Consider the following 16,053-nt stretch of genomic DNA (forward strand, 5'->3'; position numbering starts at 1 on the left):
GGGACTCTTAACAATTGAGCCTCGGAGTGGGATGGGTAATTCTGCCAGGAAAGTTCACACAGGGAACCCCTGTTCATCATCCAGGAGGAAGCCGTGGGGCTGGTGGGTGTGCAACCTGGCACACCGTGGTTCTCTTTGCTGCTCAAGATAAAAATCCAGATCTATATTCTATCACTTACCGAGAGCTGCTCTGTCAGAAACTTCTGATAATGACAGTTTAAGATATCATAGCTTTTCTGCATGCGTGCATGCTCAGTTGCTTTGTCGTGACAGTCTGACTATTTGCGACCCTGTGGACTGTAGTCCAGCAGGTTCCTCTGTCCGTGGGATTCTCCAGGCAAGAATACTGAAGTAGGTTGCCATGCCCTACTCCAGGGGATCTTCTCCACCCAAGGATCAAACCCGAGTCTCCTGTGTCACCAGAATTGCAGGCAAATTCTTTACCCACTGAGCTGCCCAGGAAGCCCCATAGCTTTTCTGAGTACCATCTAAGTTCTAGCTCTGAGTGTTCTTCCTTGCAAAGTAAGCCTATAACCGCCAAGGTTATAGGCTTGGTGGAGTCTTCTACCAAGAACCGGTGAAGAAGGATATTTCCCAGGAAATGCTGAAGTAACAGATACAGTTCTTAGTAAAACTCCTCAGGTAAACCAGGCTGCAAAAATCCACCCCTACCTGACACTGCTTTCTGGCTGCCATCAAATCAAAACACATGAGGAATAGACCCCGCGTCCTTTCATATCTTAAGGTAGAAGAGGTGAAACACAGAGTAGGCTAAATTAAAAGGTATTTCTCCTCAAGGGTTTAAAATGTGTTTTTAAACTTACTAGTCTCAAAATAAGTTGTAATGATTTTTAGTATTTACAATAATTATTTAAGGTTTCATATAACTATATATAACTCATTTTATCCTTCCTGCCTCCTGCCTCTCCTGAAAAAAGGGCATTCTCTCAGCAAGTCTGCACCTCAGATCAGCAACATATAGACTTTGATTGCCAAGTGAGGGATGTGAGCCGAGGTAAGGAGGGTCCATGCTGGGCTCTTGCTGACCCCTCATCCCTTAGGCCTGCCATGTGCATGCCATTGGCTGCACTATTCACCCCGGGAGAAAGATCAGTAGCAGGTGAAGAGTGCCCAGTGCCCAGGAACATAGGGGATGAGGGTAGCAATCAACTGAGGGCAGTGGCCCGAGTGAGATTGTGCTCTTTAAGTCCAACAACAGCCATGTCCTTCTGGATGAAGGACATGATAATAGACACACAGGAAACAACGCAGCAAGTGCTAGAAAACCGGGATGACGTGTACGCGTTGCAGAGACCACTGACATTCTGCTGAATGCAAAGAAAATAATGGTTTAAAATTTTACTCTTTTGCTATTTTTCTTTCTGTGTTCTTTTAAATCCCTTAGAATATGTTTAGAAAAGCAGGATTAAAAAAAGAGAAAGGGAAGACATAAAAGGCAGTGATAATAGATACAGAAGATGGATTCGGGAATAAAGTCATTTGATAAAATACATCCATCAGGATATTTATATAATTTAAAAACTCATTTAGTTATATACCAGCTATTCCAAAATCTGGTATCCACAGGCAAGTTTGATTATGTAACAAATAAAGCAAGTAAAATTAATTTTGAATATTTTGAAAATAATTAAATGCAAACAATATAGACCAACATTCCAGCACGATGTTTGAATTTGTTCACTTTTTAAAAAAATTTTCTCTAATTAAAAAGAATGCTACGGATGAGGTCAATTCACTCCTTACCTGAAGATTGTCCACCTGAACTTGCACAGCTTCTAAAGAGCCAGTGAGTAGACAGAATCGAGAAAGAGAGTATCGGGACTCCATGAGGCAACTGTTTATCTCATCAAATGCCACTTTATGGTGGCTCCACTGGTCAAGCACGGATTTCAACAGGATCTTGAGTTGGCCAACCTTTCAGAAGAGACAGAGACTTCTTATAATTGCATACTATTTTACATGATAAAATATATATTCCTTTGATGGAAAAGGCATTAACATTTAAGAACTTCACTGGGGTTTCAGGCATTGCAAGTAAACTCAAATTTAAAAAATTATACATTAAAACAAAAAGTTATAAAATAGGTTTTTAAAGTAAAAATGTAGCAATGTTGAAATTTAAGCCTTTCATACGTGTGATCACATAGTCTAAATTAAAATGCTTAAAAGGTTACTCATATAACCTTGACCTATATTATCAGTTCAGTTCAGTTGCTCAGTGGTGTCCGACTCTTTGCAACCCCATGGACTGCAGCACGCCAGGCTTCCCTGTCTATCGTCAACTCCTGGAGCTTGCTTAAACTCAAGTCCATTGAGTCGGTGATGTCATCCAACCACCTCATCCTCTGTCATTACCTTTTCCCCCTGCCTTCAATCTTACCCAACATCAGGGTCTTTTCAAATGAGTCAGTTCTTTGCATCAGGTGGCCAAAGTATTGGAGCTTCAGCATCAGTCCTTCCAATGAATATTCAGGACTGATTTCCTTTAGGATTGACCAGTTTGATCTCCTTGCAGTCCAAGGGACTCTCAAGAGTCTTCTCCAACACCACAGTTCAAAAGCATCAATTCTTTTGTGCTCAGCTTTCTTTATGGTCCAACTTTCACATCCATACAGGATTATTGGAAAAATGACAGCTTTGACTAGATGGACCTTTGTTGGCAAAGTAATGTGTCTGCTTTTTAATATGCCGTCTCGGTTGGTCATAGGTTTTCTTCCAAGGAGCAAGTGTTTTTTAATTTCATGGCTGCAGTCACCATCTGCAGTGATTTTGGAGCCCAAGAAATAAAGTCTTGTCACTGTTTCCACTGTTTTCCAATCTATTTGCCATGAAATGATGGACTGGATGACATGATCTTTGTTTTCTAAATGTTGAGTTTTAAGCCAGCTTTTTCACTCTCCTCTTTTACTTTCATTAAGAGGCTCTTTAGTTCCTCTTCACTTTTTGCCATAAGGGTGGTGTCTTCTGCATATCTGAGGTTATTCATGTTTCTCCCCGCAATCTCAATTCCAGCTTGTGCTTCATCCAGTCCACACTTTGGCATGATGTACTCTGCACATAATTAAATAAGCAGGGTGACAATATACAGACTTGACGTCCTCCTTTTTCGATGTGGAACCAATCTGTTGTTTCATGTCAGGTTCTAACTGTTGCTTCTTGACCTGAATACAGATTTCTCAGGAGGCACGTAAGGTGGTCTGATATTTCCATCTCTTGAAGAATTTTCCACAGTTTGTAGTGATCCGCACAGTCAAAGGCTTTGGTGTAGTCAATAAAGCAGATGTTTTTCTGGAACTCTCTTGCTTTTTCGATGATCCAATGGATGTTGGCAATTTGACCTCTGGTTCCTCTGCCTTTTCTAAAACCAGCTTGAACATCTGGAAGTTCTCAGTTCATGTACTGTTGAAGCCTCACTTGGAGAATTTTGAGCATTACTTGGCTAGTGTGTGAGATGAATGCAATTGTGTGGTAGCTTGAGCATTCTTTGGCGTTGCCTTTCTTTGGGATTGGAATGAAAACTGACCTTTTCCAGTCCTGTGGCCACTGCTGAGGTTTCCAAATTTGCTGGCATATTGAGTGCAGCACTTTCACCGCATCATCTTTTAGGATTTAAAATAGCTCAACTGGAATTCCATCACCTCCACTAGCTTTGTTCGTAGTGATGCCTCCTAAGGCCCACTTGAATTCACATTCTAGGATGTCTGGCTCTAGGTGAGTGATCACACCATCATGGTTACCTGAGTCATGAAGATCTTTTTTGTATGGTTCTTCAGTGTATTCTTGTATGGTTTGTATAGGTATATTCTTTGTATAGTTCTCGTCTTAATATCTTCTGCTTCTGTTGGGTATATACTGTTTCTGTCTTTATTATGCCCATCTTTGCATGAAATGTTCCCTTGGTATCTCTAATTTTCTTAAAGAGATCTCTAGTCTTCCCCATTGTATTGTTTTCCTCTATATCTTTGCAGTGATCACTGAGGAAGGTTTTCTTATCTCTCCTTGCTATTCTTTGGAACTCTGCATTCAGATGAGTGTGTCTTTCCTTTTCTCCTTTGCCTTTCACTTCTCGTCTTTTCTCAGCTATTTGTAAGGCCTCCTCAGACAACCATTTTGCCTTTTTGTATATTTTTTTCTTGGGGATGGTTTTGGTCACCACCTCCTGTACAATGTGACAAACCTCCATTCATAGTTCTTCAGGCACTCTGTCAGATCTAATCCCTGTATCTATTTGTCACTTCCACTGTACAATTATAAGGGATTTGATTTAGATCACATGTGAATGGTCTAATGGATTTCCCTACTTTCTTCAATTTAAGTCTGAATTTTCTAATAAGGAGTTCATGATCTGAGCTTATATTTATATGTATATATGTATATATTTATAATTATAATATGTATATATATATAATTTATATAATATATATATGTGATAAAAGATCAATATATTTAGTACCACCATTTAGGAAACATATTAACTGAGTGTTTTAAATTCATTACCCATTTTATCCTGGTAACAACCTTTGAGGTAGATGGAATCTTAACTCTTCTTACAGATGAGGAAACTGAGGGCTGAAGAGCTGACTTAGACCTAGCTGTTCGCTTCACAGACAGGGACAGAGGTCAGCTTCTAGTCTATCCTGAAATGGGGCCGACAAGATTGCTGCTGGACTGGAGGTGGGTCTGAGAGAAAGAGAGGAATGAACGACTCCAAGGGTTCCAGCCCATGCTGCTGGAAGGGTAGAGCTGTCATGAACCGAGACGGCAAAAGTGTGCGTTTGAGGGGGACTGATGGGAGTTGATTCGCGCAGGAAGTTTGAGATGTCTACTGGCCATATGAACGGAGATGTTGATAGAGGACTTCCCTCTGTGTCTGTCTCTGACTGAGTTTACGGGAGAAGTTCAACCTGAGTATACACATTTGAGAACCACCTGTGCCTAAATGGTATCGATAGACCCTGAATAGATAAGATTATTGAGAAAGGAATGTCCATAATACTGTTAATTATAGGAAACAGCTGAAGCTAGACTCTTTTTGAAAGGTTAACAAAGTGGACTTAACAGTATAAATACATGCTGTTTAGATTCAGCGATTATTTTTTCAGTTACTTTATGAAAATCAAAGCCCATGTCACATTCACATTTGGACACAAGATGGTAAGTGCGGTCTTGGAGCCAACTCTCCACAAGCAACATTACCATGTGGTCTAAATTTGCCCAAGTTTGGTTGAGCTCCTGAAGCGTGCTCCTGACAATGCCAGATACTTCTTCTTTCTTGTTCTGAACCAAAGCAAGTCCATTCTGCTCAATTTTCTCTACCTCTTTCTCTTTTGCTTTAATCAAGTCTTCCAGATCCTGAAAGATGAAGAAATAATCATTTTAAATTATTCTATTATGGAACTCTGGGGTGCACTGAAATTGAGCCATGCTAGTCTCATATCCAAAAAAACCTTTTACTAATCCAAAAAGCTTATTGTTCTCAGGAGAGGGTCGCCAGAACGATACTTCTTCCTACCTTTAAATTTTAAAAATTCTCTTCTCATTCCATGAGAGGTGAGTGTAACTTAAAAAATACAAAATTTGATTATATAATAGATAAGGAAATGGCAATGTGGAACTTTTTTCAACAAGCTACAAGGAAAGAAATATATGTTGGAAATGCTTAACATGATTTACATCCTTAAATTCACTTATCTTGTTATTGGAAAAGTCTCACAGTCCTAGCCCCTGGAATGAAATGGAATAGAATGGTGCTCTGGACCCCAGTATCTGGGATTTAGCCCCACTTCTGTGACCATTAAGCTGAGTCACTTTGTGCAAGTGAGAAACTTCCATAGGGTCTCAGTTTCTTCATATGAAAAAAAACAGAGTCTCCATTAACCTCTCTTTCTCCCTAAAATACTCTGATTCGAGTGATTCAGAAAGGTTGTGTGGGCTTTTTTCCATGAGTCAAATCCTCATCTTCCTTAGGATTTGCATTTATAATGGTCAGCATGAAATGTCCGGGCTTTCCTGGTAGCTCAATTGGTAAAGAATCGGCCTACAGTGTAGGAGACTGCCTGCAGTGTAGGAGATCCTGGTTCAGTCCCTGGGTCAGGAAGATCCCCTGGAGAAGGAAATGGCAACCCAGTCCAGTATTCTTGCCTGTGAAGTTTCATGAACAGAGGAGCCTGGTGGGCTACAGTCCACGGGTTCACAAGAATCAGACACAACTTAGCGACTAACACATCACCACCACCGCCACCATGAAATGTTCTAAAAAAAAAATGAGATGATGATATAGAGATCATACTTAACCATAATCCTAACTCATGTTTTAAATTCATTAGAAAATTTTGAAAGCACCTTGAGACAGGTTGAGATTGCTGCTGCTGCTGCTAAGTGGCTTCAGTCCTGTCCGACTCTGTGCGACCCCAGAGACGGCAGCCCACCAGGCTCCCCCATCCCTGGGATTCTCCAGGCAAGAACACTGGAGCGGGTTGCCATTACCTTTTCCAATGCGTGAAAGTGAAGTCGCTCAGTCCTGTCCGACTACTAGCGACCCCATGGACTGCAGCCTACCAGGCTCCTCCATCCATGGGATTTTCCAGGCAAGAGTGGAGTGGGTTGCTATTGCCTTCTCTGGTTAAGATTGCTATCAACATTTTATGGATGAACAAAAGAGATTTAAGTCATACAACCTGTCTCAGGTCACAGAAAGGCCAGAAGCGGAGTTAGAACCCAAGACTTTTGAGCCTACTGACTCCCAGCCCAGTGCTGAAGGTGGGTCATTGGACAGGAATCAAGGAGAAGGTGTAAACCTATGTTGGGGTGAGGTGAGCAGCTGTAGTATATGGAGACCCGGTTATATGATCATATTCAAAAGTACATCCCCAGAGCTAGGTATGCAGATGTGTAGGCCTTGGGGCTCGGAATGAAGAAAACCAAAAAATATTTTAAGCTTGGATAATGTCTCAATTCTGTGAAAAAGATTTCCACCTCCCTGTCACGATCCACACATGGATCACTCCATCAGTCTTGGTATGGGTACGGGCAGGGTAACGTCCTGCTCTCTGTTTTCCTTTAATGTGCCCCTTTGGTTTTTGTTTCTGTGTGGTCCAATCCTTTCATCACTCTCTGTGTGTCTGTGTGTGTGTGCTCGGTTGCTCAGTCACGTCCAGCTCTTTGCAACCTCACAATGGACTGTAGCCCACCAGGCTCCCCTGTGCATGGAATTTTTCAGGCAAGAATACTACAGCAAGTTGCCATGCCCTCGTCCAGGGGATATTCCTGACTCAGGGATTGAACCTGGGTCTCCTCCATTGCCAGGAGGGTTCTTTACCACCGTGTCACCTGGGAAGCCCTCGACCTTATGTACAAAATAGGAATAATAATACATTTGGCTCACCTCAAAGAGATAACATTGGATAAATATATCTATGAAATCCTTTTGAAGCTGTTAAAAACTAGGCAAATGTAAGAGTATTATTTTATTTAGCCATTTTGTATTTTGCCTTGCTTCAGTGCAAATTTATTTATTTATCTCTCCTTAATTATTAGGAAGCTATTTTTGTCTTGATGTATTAATTATAAGTTCTTGCAGTCAGTAGCCTAAAGAGATAATTTTTGTTTTTAATAACTGGTCCTTTATTTATGATTTATAGTTTTGCCAGTCTGTTGACAGCTTTGATAATTAACCTGAGAATGAACATAATGATTAGTAGGGTTACAGGTCCTATATACACTGAAGAAAACATAATCAACTTTACTATTTAAGGATTTTTTTTCTCTGCTTCTCTAAAGGATTACATAACCAAATAATCCTTCCAACATGTCTTTAGTATTATTCTAAAATTCAGCCACTGGAATTAAACTTATTCTCATTTATCCATAGATGTTAGTTTTTTAAGTGAGCAATATTAAATAAATTATGCATTGCTTAGAAACACATCTCAAAAGTGTCCTGCACATTTATGTTGGCATAAAAACACAACCCAGGAGAGAAACAGGAATGAAATATATATTTTGTGCAAAACAAAGGTACGTTTTCATTTCTCTCCAATAATAATTAAAAGATGATTCTGTTTCTGATCAATGAAGAGAAAAGCCAAAACTAACATTTTTTGCTATAACAAATCATTCTTAACTTGGGTTAATTCAGAAATATCAGTTTTTAGGTTGGTTTGAGTTCATAAATTACTCCTGGAAAAGTAAAAAAATATCCAAGACCTTTTAAACAAAATAAAGCTTGAATCCAGTCACCAATGTAAGTATGCTGGCTTGAATTCTATACTTTGGTCCAGAGGAACAATTTCTCAAGAATGACAATAAATTTTCACCATGGTTTGTGGTGCTGTCAAATGGAACCTGCCAGTTAGGCTATCGTGATTTATCTGTGAAACCCCAAAATAACTGTGGGCTACTTTAATTCTGTTGTTGCTATTTTATTTTTTTTAATGACTTTTCATTTGAAATCATAAATTGGCATCGGAGTGAAGTCCTTTCAACCACACATGAAGCTTTCTTTCTGACACTGCCTGGTGTGACCCTCTGGGAGACTAAAATTTGGGTTGGAAAAGGAGTAAAACTTGGTCAAGTTTCTGCTATATTTTCCATCTAGCAATCTCCTCTCTCTCTCTGTTAAACAGAAGACATTACATAAAAAGAAAATGGAAAATGGCAGAAGAAAAGTACATTAAGGAGAACAAAAAAATAGCAAGAAAGAAAAAAATAAACGAGGAGAAGGAAGAAGGAAAAATAAAGGAAAAGGAAAGCTAACCTATAATTTCAGTCTGTTCATAGTCAAGTTCCTCAGGAACTTGGAAGCACTCATCTTTCTCTTATTCATTCTGAAATTATGTTTTAGTTTTAATAAAAACACTTTAGTTGAGGAAGTCATTCTTCAAAGTAAAATTCGGAAATTCTGGCTTCCTTGTACATTTTGGAATTGACAGCCTAAGTTAAAAACACTACTGGACCCTGGAAAATTGGAAAGGCAATGAGACTAGCTAATGCCTGTTTCTGGTCTTCCATCTTTTACACAACCACCTTATTTTGCAGGGAGAGGGGTGAGTGGGGGTGTGGGGCATGCCACAAGGTACGTGCGATTTTAGTTCCTTGACCAGGGACTGAACCAGTCAGTGTCCCCTGCAGTGGGACCACTGAACCACCAAGGAGGTCCCTACACACCCATCTAACGATGTGAAGTTCTTTTTTTTTTTTCAAACTATTTCTCTGCATGATAGTTTCCTTTGCCATTTTCATGCACCCTCAAAATTGCACTTCATTAGCTTGTCAGCCCAGTACAAAAGCCCGTGCTCTTTTCTGAACCAAAAGGCTATGATTGAGAGCTTAAATATATCTCTTTACATATACCCCCTGAAAAAAAAAAAACATTGTTTCAAGGGAAGATCATTAGGAAAGGCCTTTCTTTTTGAAAGCTGAAATAGAAAAACACATTTGGGGTAAGGAGCATTTCTGTAGAATTGCTTCACAGTTTAGTCTTCAACTATCCTTAGGAAATACTAGAGAGAACCATCATAGCCAATCTGTAACACATAAATTACTGAATTGTTTTTTAATTACAGCATTAACTGTAATAGCTTACGTTTCTTTCATATAAACAAGAACCCCTAAGGAAATATTAAGGAGTCCCAAGTCATTGGAAAACATTTAGTTAACCCACTCCACCTGAACCAACATCTTTATCACTAACTGTGGAATAAGCAGGCGCTGTCTGGTCTTTCTGATGGGACTCAGTAGGGGGGCAACACTGTCCCCTGGGAAGCACTGGCTCACTGGAGTTGAGCCAGAATTCAATCAAGCCTCTAATGCTGACTTACATTTATACAGGAAAGACAGTTGAGAGAAGAGCTTCTTAAGGAGGTGTGTGTGTGCGTGCTCAGTCGCTTCAGTCCTACCCGATACTCTTTGTGACCCCAAGGACTGTAGCCTGCCCTGCTCCTTTGTCCATGGAATTTTCCAAGCAAGAAAACTAGAGTGGGTTGCTACTTCCTACTCCAGGGGAATCTTCCGACCCAGGGATCAAATCTGTGTCTCTTGTGTCTCCTGTCTTGGCAGGTGGATTCTTTGCCATTGTGCTACCTGGCAAGCCCGAATGATCAGTATGGGGGGTTAGAACCATTCTCTATTCATAAATTCAAATTTATAAAAACAGGTGGAAAAAATCTAATAGGTGTCAAAACATTATAATTCATGTAATCAGAGAAATTTGTTACCAAATGCAGCATTTTTTAATATGTAACTCTCAATTGTCATGACTTGCAAATTTGCCATATGCCATCAAACTGTGAAGGGTGCTTGTCTGCCACTCGGACAAGTTACCTGACAGTCTTTCATTGCATTCTGAACTGAAGCCTGGTCTCCAATGCGATGTTGTTGTTTCAGTCTCTTTTCCTGGGTTTCAAACCACGTTTTCAGACATTGTACGTTATTTTCATATTCTGACCAAGATTCCAATAAGCCTTCCAACAACTGAATCTGAACAAACATAACAAAATTTGCAATTTTGTTTTAGAATCCCATTACTGGCAGATCACTATTTCCTCCAGATTAAGAATTCTTAAAAAAAAAAAAAAAGTTCATTGTATCTGTGATTAAGAATGAATGTTAAAGACTGTAAATCAATGACTATTATTGGTAAACAAGTAAAGAACTTAAGTCAACTTTGAAGCAAAGGAAAAAGATATTAAGACCTTAAATAAAGGAAAATGATATGAAATATTCAAAGAGAAGAGAGTACAGGGACAAAATAATGAACAAGGTTGAAGAACACTTAAAATGAGAACCTCCAGGATCTATCCCTTCAGAAGCAGTCCTATGCCCAGTGGAGCCATGCTACTTTGTGGAATGAGTTTTCTCTACCGAGTATACCTGTTCTTGGAGTTTTCATGAAACACAGACAACAAGGAACGCTTGGCTCACCTTCTCAGTGACCAGACCCTGCAGGATTTGCCAGCTTTTATTCATTGCTCCAAGTCGCTCAGCAAAATCAGTCTTGTCGCTGCGTTTACTTTCCACATCCTGACTGCTGATCTGTAGCACAGACTGATTCACAAAATCAACAGTCAGCTGCTTACAGTTAATGTCGATCTGAAAACCCTGAAAAGGGAGAGGAGAAAATAAGAAAATAAGGTTATATGTATACATTTCTTATATGATTTTATACATATCAGCTTCCTTGATAGCTCAGTTGGTAAAGAATCCACCTGCAATGCAAGAGACGCTGGTTCAATTCCTGGGTTGGAAAGATCCGCTGGAGAAGGGATAGGCTACCCATTTCAGTATTCTTGGGCTTCCCTTGTGGCTCAGCTGGTAAAGAATCCACCTGCAATGCGGGAGACCTGGGTTTGATCCCTGGGTTGGGAAGATCCCCTGGAGAAGGGAAACGCTACCCACTCCAGTATTCTGGCCGAGAACTCCATGGACCATATAGCCCATGTGGTTGCAAAGAGTTGGACGCGACTTTCACTTTTTTATATTTTACCAGGAGTTAGAAAGCCTTAAGCAAGCTTAAGATGAATATTATCACTTCCATGATTTTAGTCCAAATGGCACAGTCTGTATATATTAATATGTCTATTATTTTCAGAAGTTGAATATATATGTAAATATGCAACATATGAATATACTGAATATAAATTGATTTAATACATTTTGAGTGTATAATATATAGAATTTAAATTTGTGAAAATTTGGAACATATAGATATACTGAGTATAAATGTGTGTGTGTGTGTTAGTTGCTCAGTGGTGTCTGACGTTCTGCGACCCCATGGACTGTAGCCTACCAGGCTCCTCTGTCCATGGAATTCTCCGGGTGAAAATACTGAAATGGGTTGCCATGCCCTTCTCCAAAGGATATTCCCGACCCAGGGATTGAACCCAGGTCTCCTACATTGCAGACAGATTCTTTACCATCTAGGCCATCAGGGAAAACCTGAGTATAAATATAGATATTTTTTAGGAAGAGTAAGTAGAATTGGACAAACTACATATCCTACTATATAATATATATAAATTATAGTATTTATTTTTATGACTTCTTAATATGACACAAAATCTTATTCACAATTTTGTCCTAATACCAGACAGTGCTCCTATGCCTATAACGAGGGAGGCAGTTTTCTTACTATTGGAAACCTCTCTGGTCACTGTGTATGAAGCATATGCTTTCAGACCTGATTTCTATAACTTGAGTTTTTGAGTTTCTTCCAAAAAAGCAGTCCTAAAGCACAAGAAGCCAGAAACAAACAAGAATGTTTAATTACCTTATATTTCTGAAGGTACTCATGAATTGTCTTGTAACCGATGGAATTTTTAATATTCTCTTCATCCTTTTGAATAACACTTTCCATAAGAGAAATCCAAGTCATGACTTCGGAAATGGCGTGGCGAGAAGGTAGTTTATCCATTTGGAGCTGCCCACGTCAGAGATAGAACGAGTCACAATGTTAAAATTCAAACCGATTTCTGTTAACTTAAAATTCTATTAATTCCTAAAGTACCAACAGAATAACACTTCTTAATGACATTTTTGGATATTAACCTTGTTAGAAGCTGGAAATTAAACATCAGGCGAACACTGAACAGTAAAAGTCCTCTTATGTTCACTTGACATTGAATACTATAAACACTGCATAAACACTACCTAATTAATCAAAACACCAGCAAGAAGAAAATATTTTTCTTATTTTATAGCTAGTTTTATGAGTATTAAAAAATGTAACTACAAAACATTCAACAGATGTATTTTATTAATTATCTTGTAAAATCTCTGTGTATTACGACTCAGGAATGTTCAACGAAGAAAGAAAAATACCACCACACGACAAACTATCATTTTCTAGATTTTTGGCACTCTGATATTTGTTCCGAAGAGTATAGCCAATTTCCTCCGTCTTTCACTAAAATATACTTAGAATCCTGAATCTTCCTTAACGTGTCAAACATTTATGCAAATACTTAGAAGGACTGGGGGGACAAAAGCAATCATTTAAAATATTTATGGACTTCTAGGCAGTGCAGAAAGATAGAGAAGTCAATGTGAGTTGTTTCCTGCCCTCTAGAAATGTTCAGCCGCTGATTAGGAGGGATGAGACATTTATATGAAACACACCGCTTACATAGTGATGAATCTCAAAGAGAGATACAGATAAAATAGCTGGGAGGTCAGGGCTAAGAAGCATATTTCCAGATAAGTTAACTGCTTACTTTTCCTTATTCTATTTGTTGCATGTCAGCTCTATTGTCGTTAAGATTATAGGTCTTTTACGTATACTATTGGGCTTCCCTTCTGGCTCAGCTGGTAAAGAATCTGCCTGCAGTACGGGAGACCTGGGTTCGATCCCTGAAGAAGGGAACGGCTATCCACTCCAGTATTCTGGCCTGGAGGAATTCCATGGACTGTATAGTCCATGGGGTCGCAAAGAGTCAGACACAACTGAGCGACTTTCACTTTCACATATACTATTATTAAATCTTCGTAACTACTTACTTTTTGAGAGAGGCATAGTCACCCTCATTTTATATATGAGAAAACAAATAATTTAAACATGGACAGACAAGGATTCTAACACACACAACACAATAAAGAAGCCATTGGAAGACAGGGAATTTATAGATTGGGCATTGGTAGAATCATTTACTCTTTTCTTTTTGTGGGGCATGGGGCACATTGATTTACTATGTTGTGTTACCTTCGGCTAAAAAGCAGAGTCAGTTATACAGATAACACATTCACTCTTTTTTAGATTCTTTCCATACAGGTCATTACAGAATATTGAGTGAGGTTCCCTGTCTTATACCATAGGTTCTTTTTTTTTTCTTTTAAATTTTATTTTATTTTTAAACTTTACATAATTGTATTAGTTTTGCCAAATATCAAAATGAATCTGCCACAGGCATACATGTGTTCCCCATCCTGAACCCTCCTCCCTCCTCCCCCCCCACACCATCCCTCTGGGTCGTCCCAGTGCACCAGCCCCAAGCATCCAGTATCGTGCATCGAACCTGAACTGGCAACTCGTTTCTTACATGATATTCTACATGTTTCAATGTCACTCTCCCAAATCTTTCCACCCTCTCCCTCTCCCACAGAGTCCATAAGACTGTTCTATACATCAGTGTCTCTTTTGCTATCTCGTACACCAGGTTATTGTTACCATCTTTCTAAATTCCATATATATGCGTTAGTATACTGTATTTATGTTTTTCCTTCTGGCTTACTTCACTCTGTATAATAGGCTCCAGTTTCATCCACCTCATTAGAACTGATTCAAATGTATTCTTTTTAATGGCTGAGTTTTTGATTATCTATTTTATGTATAGCAATATTAACGTGCAATATAAGGGAAGACATAAAAGACAGGGTGTCCAAGATATAGCTGATTTAAATTTGTGAGCAAAAGCAGATAAATGTACTTTTCCATCTAATACCACTTACATCAGTTATGAACAATTCAACTGATGATTATTTTTGTACCTGGTGAAGCTTTTCCTGTACGGCTGGAATATTTGTCAGCAGGTCATTCCACTGGCCATCAATGTGGGACAGCTCAGAACGCAAGGCAGCTGTGTCCACTTTCTTTAATCGAAGAAGCTGATTTCCAGTGCTCAGAACAGATGATTTTAGCGTGGACTTGGCATCCACCTCTTTGGAAAACTCCTAGAAGTACCAGCGGTCAAATCAGGATGAAGTAGCCAGACCTTACATTTACGGAAAGAGGCTAACTTATTACATAAAGTTTTTTCTTTCCTTTTTGAAGCAGAGTAGAGATTAAGCACTCTGAGGAAAATAAAAGCAACAGACCCTTGCCCTGAATGAAAGCCAACCTCCCTTAGACACTACTCTAAAGAGGCAATGTGGAGGCTTAGTATTTTGCAGAATTACTGAACACACAGAGTTAACAATGACAAGTTCTCTATAGCTTGATTTACGAACTACATCCATTGACAGCTGCTTTTTTTACTGGTGTTAAGTCAGGTTTTACCTAAAGGCCTGAAAACAGTAAAACTGAATCAAATGCTTTAGATTCTTAAGCTTACCAGAAAGCCATTCAGGTGATCACGGACCATTTCCAGTTCTTGTGGGACTGTCACAGATTGTTGAGTCCAAAATTCCAGCCTGTCTTTTGCAGACTGTAACCAGTGGATTAGATCTGCAGATTCACTTTGATATCTGTAAGGATAATAATAAGCCTATTAAGTAAACATCCAATCCCGACTTTGTGCTAACCTATGTTATTCGCCAATGCTAATTTTACAAGGAGACAGGTCAGGATTTGGGAGAATCATGCCTTGGGCTGACACTCTCAAATTCCCTTCTCTTCATATCCATACCTTAAGTAGGTCAGTCTCTTCATTTCAGTTTTTCCATCTCTAAGCTAAAAATAAAAAAAATATCTTTCTCCTACTCTTTCACACTGAGGCTACCTACTGAGAAAATATTAGATGATTGTTAAAGTTCTTACATAAAGGTGGCATAAAAATAAGGATTTCATAATATAAAATCAACCTTCCACCTCTCTTGACTACCTTCTATTGCCCTCAAGGAAAACTCTATCTTTTCAAAACACACTCTCTCTTCCTTCTCTCCTTCTAAGATTTACTGTGACCACCCATGTACATCGATAGGCAGGGGAGATGACAGCTCAAAGGTTAGATGTATTGCATAATGCCTGCCTCCCTCACCCTTTTTTAAGCACATGTTTATACAATTACGCAAGAATCTAATTGGAAGCTTTGTGTTTGCCTTTCTTTTCCAAACTCTGTGGTATGTTCCTTGAGGGACCACATCTTTTTCAACTCGGAGGCCCAACAGCCTTATAAACACTGCAGCAGTAATTTAAAAATTTGCCGAAGTATTACCTGGTCCAGTGTTTCAATATTGTTTCCAATCTGTGAAGTTCCTTAGACACTTTGTTGGTATCACTTAACCAGTGCTCTCCAAGTTGATTGAGCTGGCTTTCCAGATCTGAACAGCTAACAGATATCAGAAGTCGTTTTCCATCATCTATTACCTGATATAATTTGGGCT

At 39.2% G+C, this 16,053-nt stretch overlaps 1 protein-coding gene across 1 annotated transcript in view; it reads right to left on the reverse strand.

Annotated features, from left to right (window-relative positions):
- The window catches only part of SYNE1 (spectrin repeat containing, nuclear envelope 1), a 501,723-nt gene that overhangs the window by 108,566 nt on the left and 377,104 nt on the right, over positions 1–16,053 (reverse strand). Inside the window, exons 111-118 of the mRNA XM_010840908.1 lie at positions 15,885–16,051; positions 15,063–15,195; positions 14,500–14,682; positions 12,287–12,436; positions 10,942–11,118; positions 10,342–10,497; positions 5,218–5,373; positions 1,765–1,935 (exon numbers count right to left, since the gene is read on the reverse strand). Of these exons, the coding sequence (XP_010839210.1) occupies positions 1,765–1,935; positions 5,218–5,373; positions 10,342–10,497; positions 10,942–11,118; positions 12,287–12,436; positions 14,500–14,682; positions 15,063–15,195; positions 15,885–16,051 (1,293 nt within the window). The remainder of the gene's footprint in view (positions 1–1,764; positions 1,936–5,217; positions 5,374–10,341; positions 10,498–10,941; positions 11,119–12,286; positions 12,437–14,499; positions 14,683–15,062; positions 15,196–15,884; positions 16,052–16,053) is intronic.

Source organism: Bison bison, unplaced genomic scaffold, assembly GCF_000754665.1.
Source record: "Bison bison bison isolate TAMUID 2011002044 unplaced genomic scaffold, Bison_UMD1.0 scf7180017864148, whole genome shotgun sequence".
Taxonomy (NCBI): Eukaryota; Metazoa; Chordata; class Mammalia; order Artiodactyla; family Bovidae; genus Bison; species Bison bison.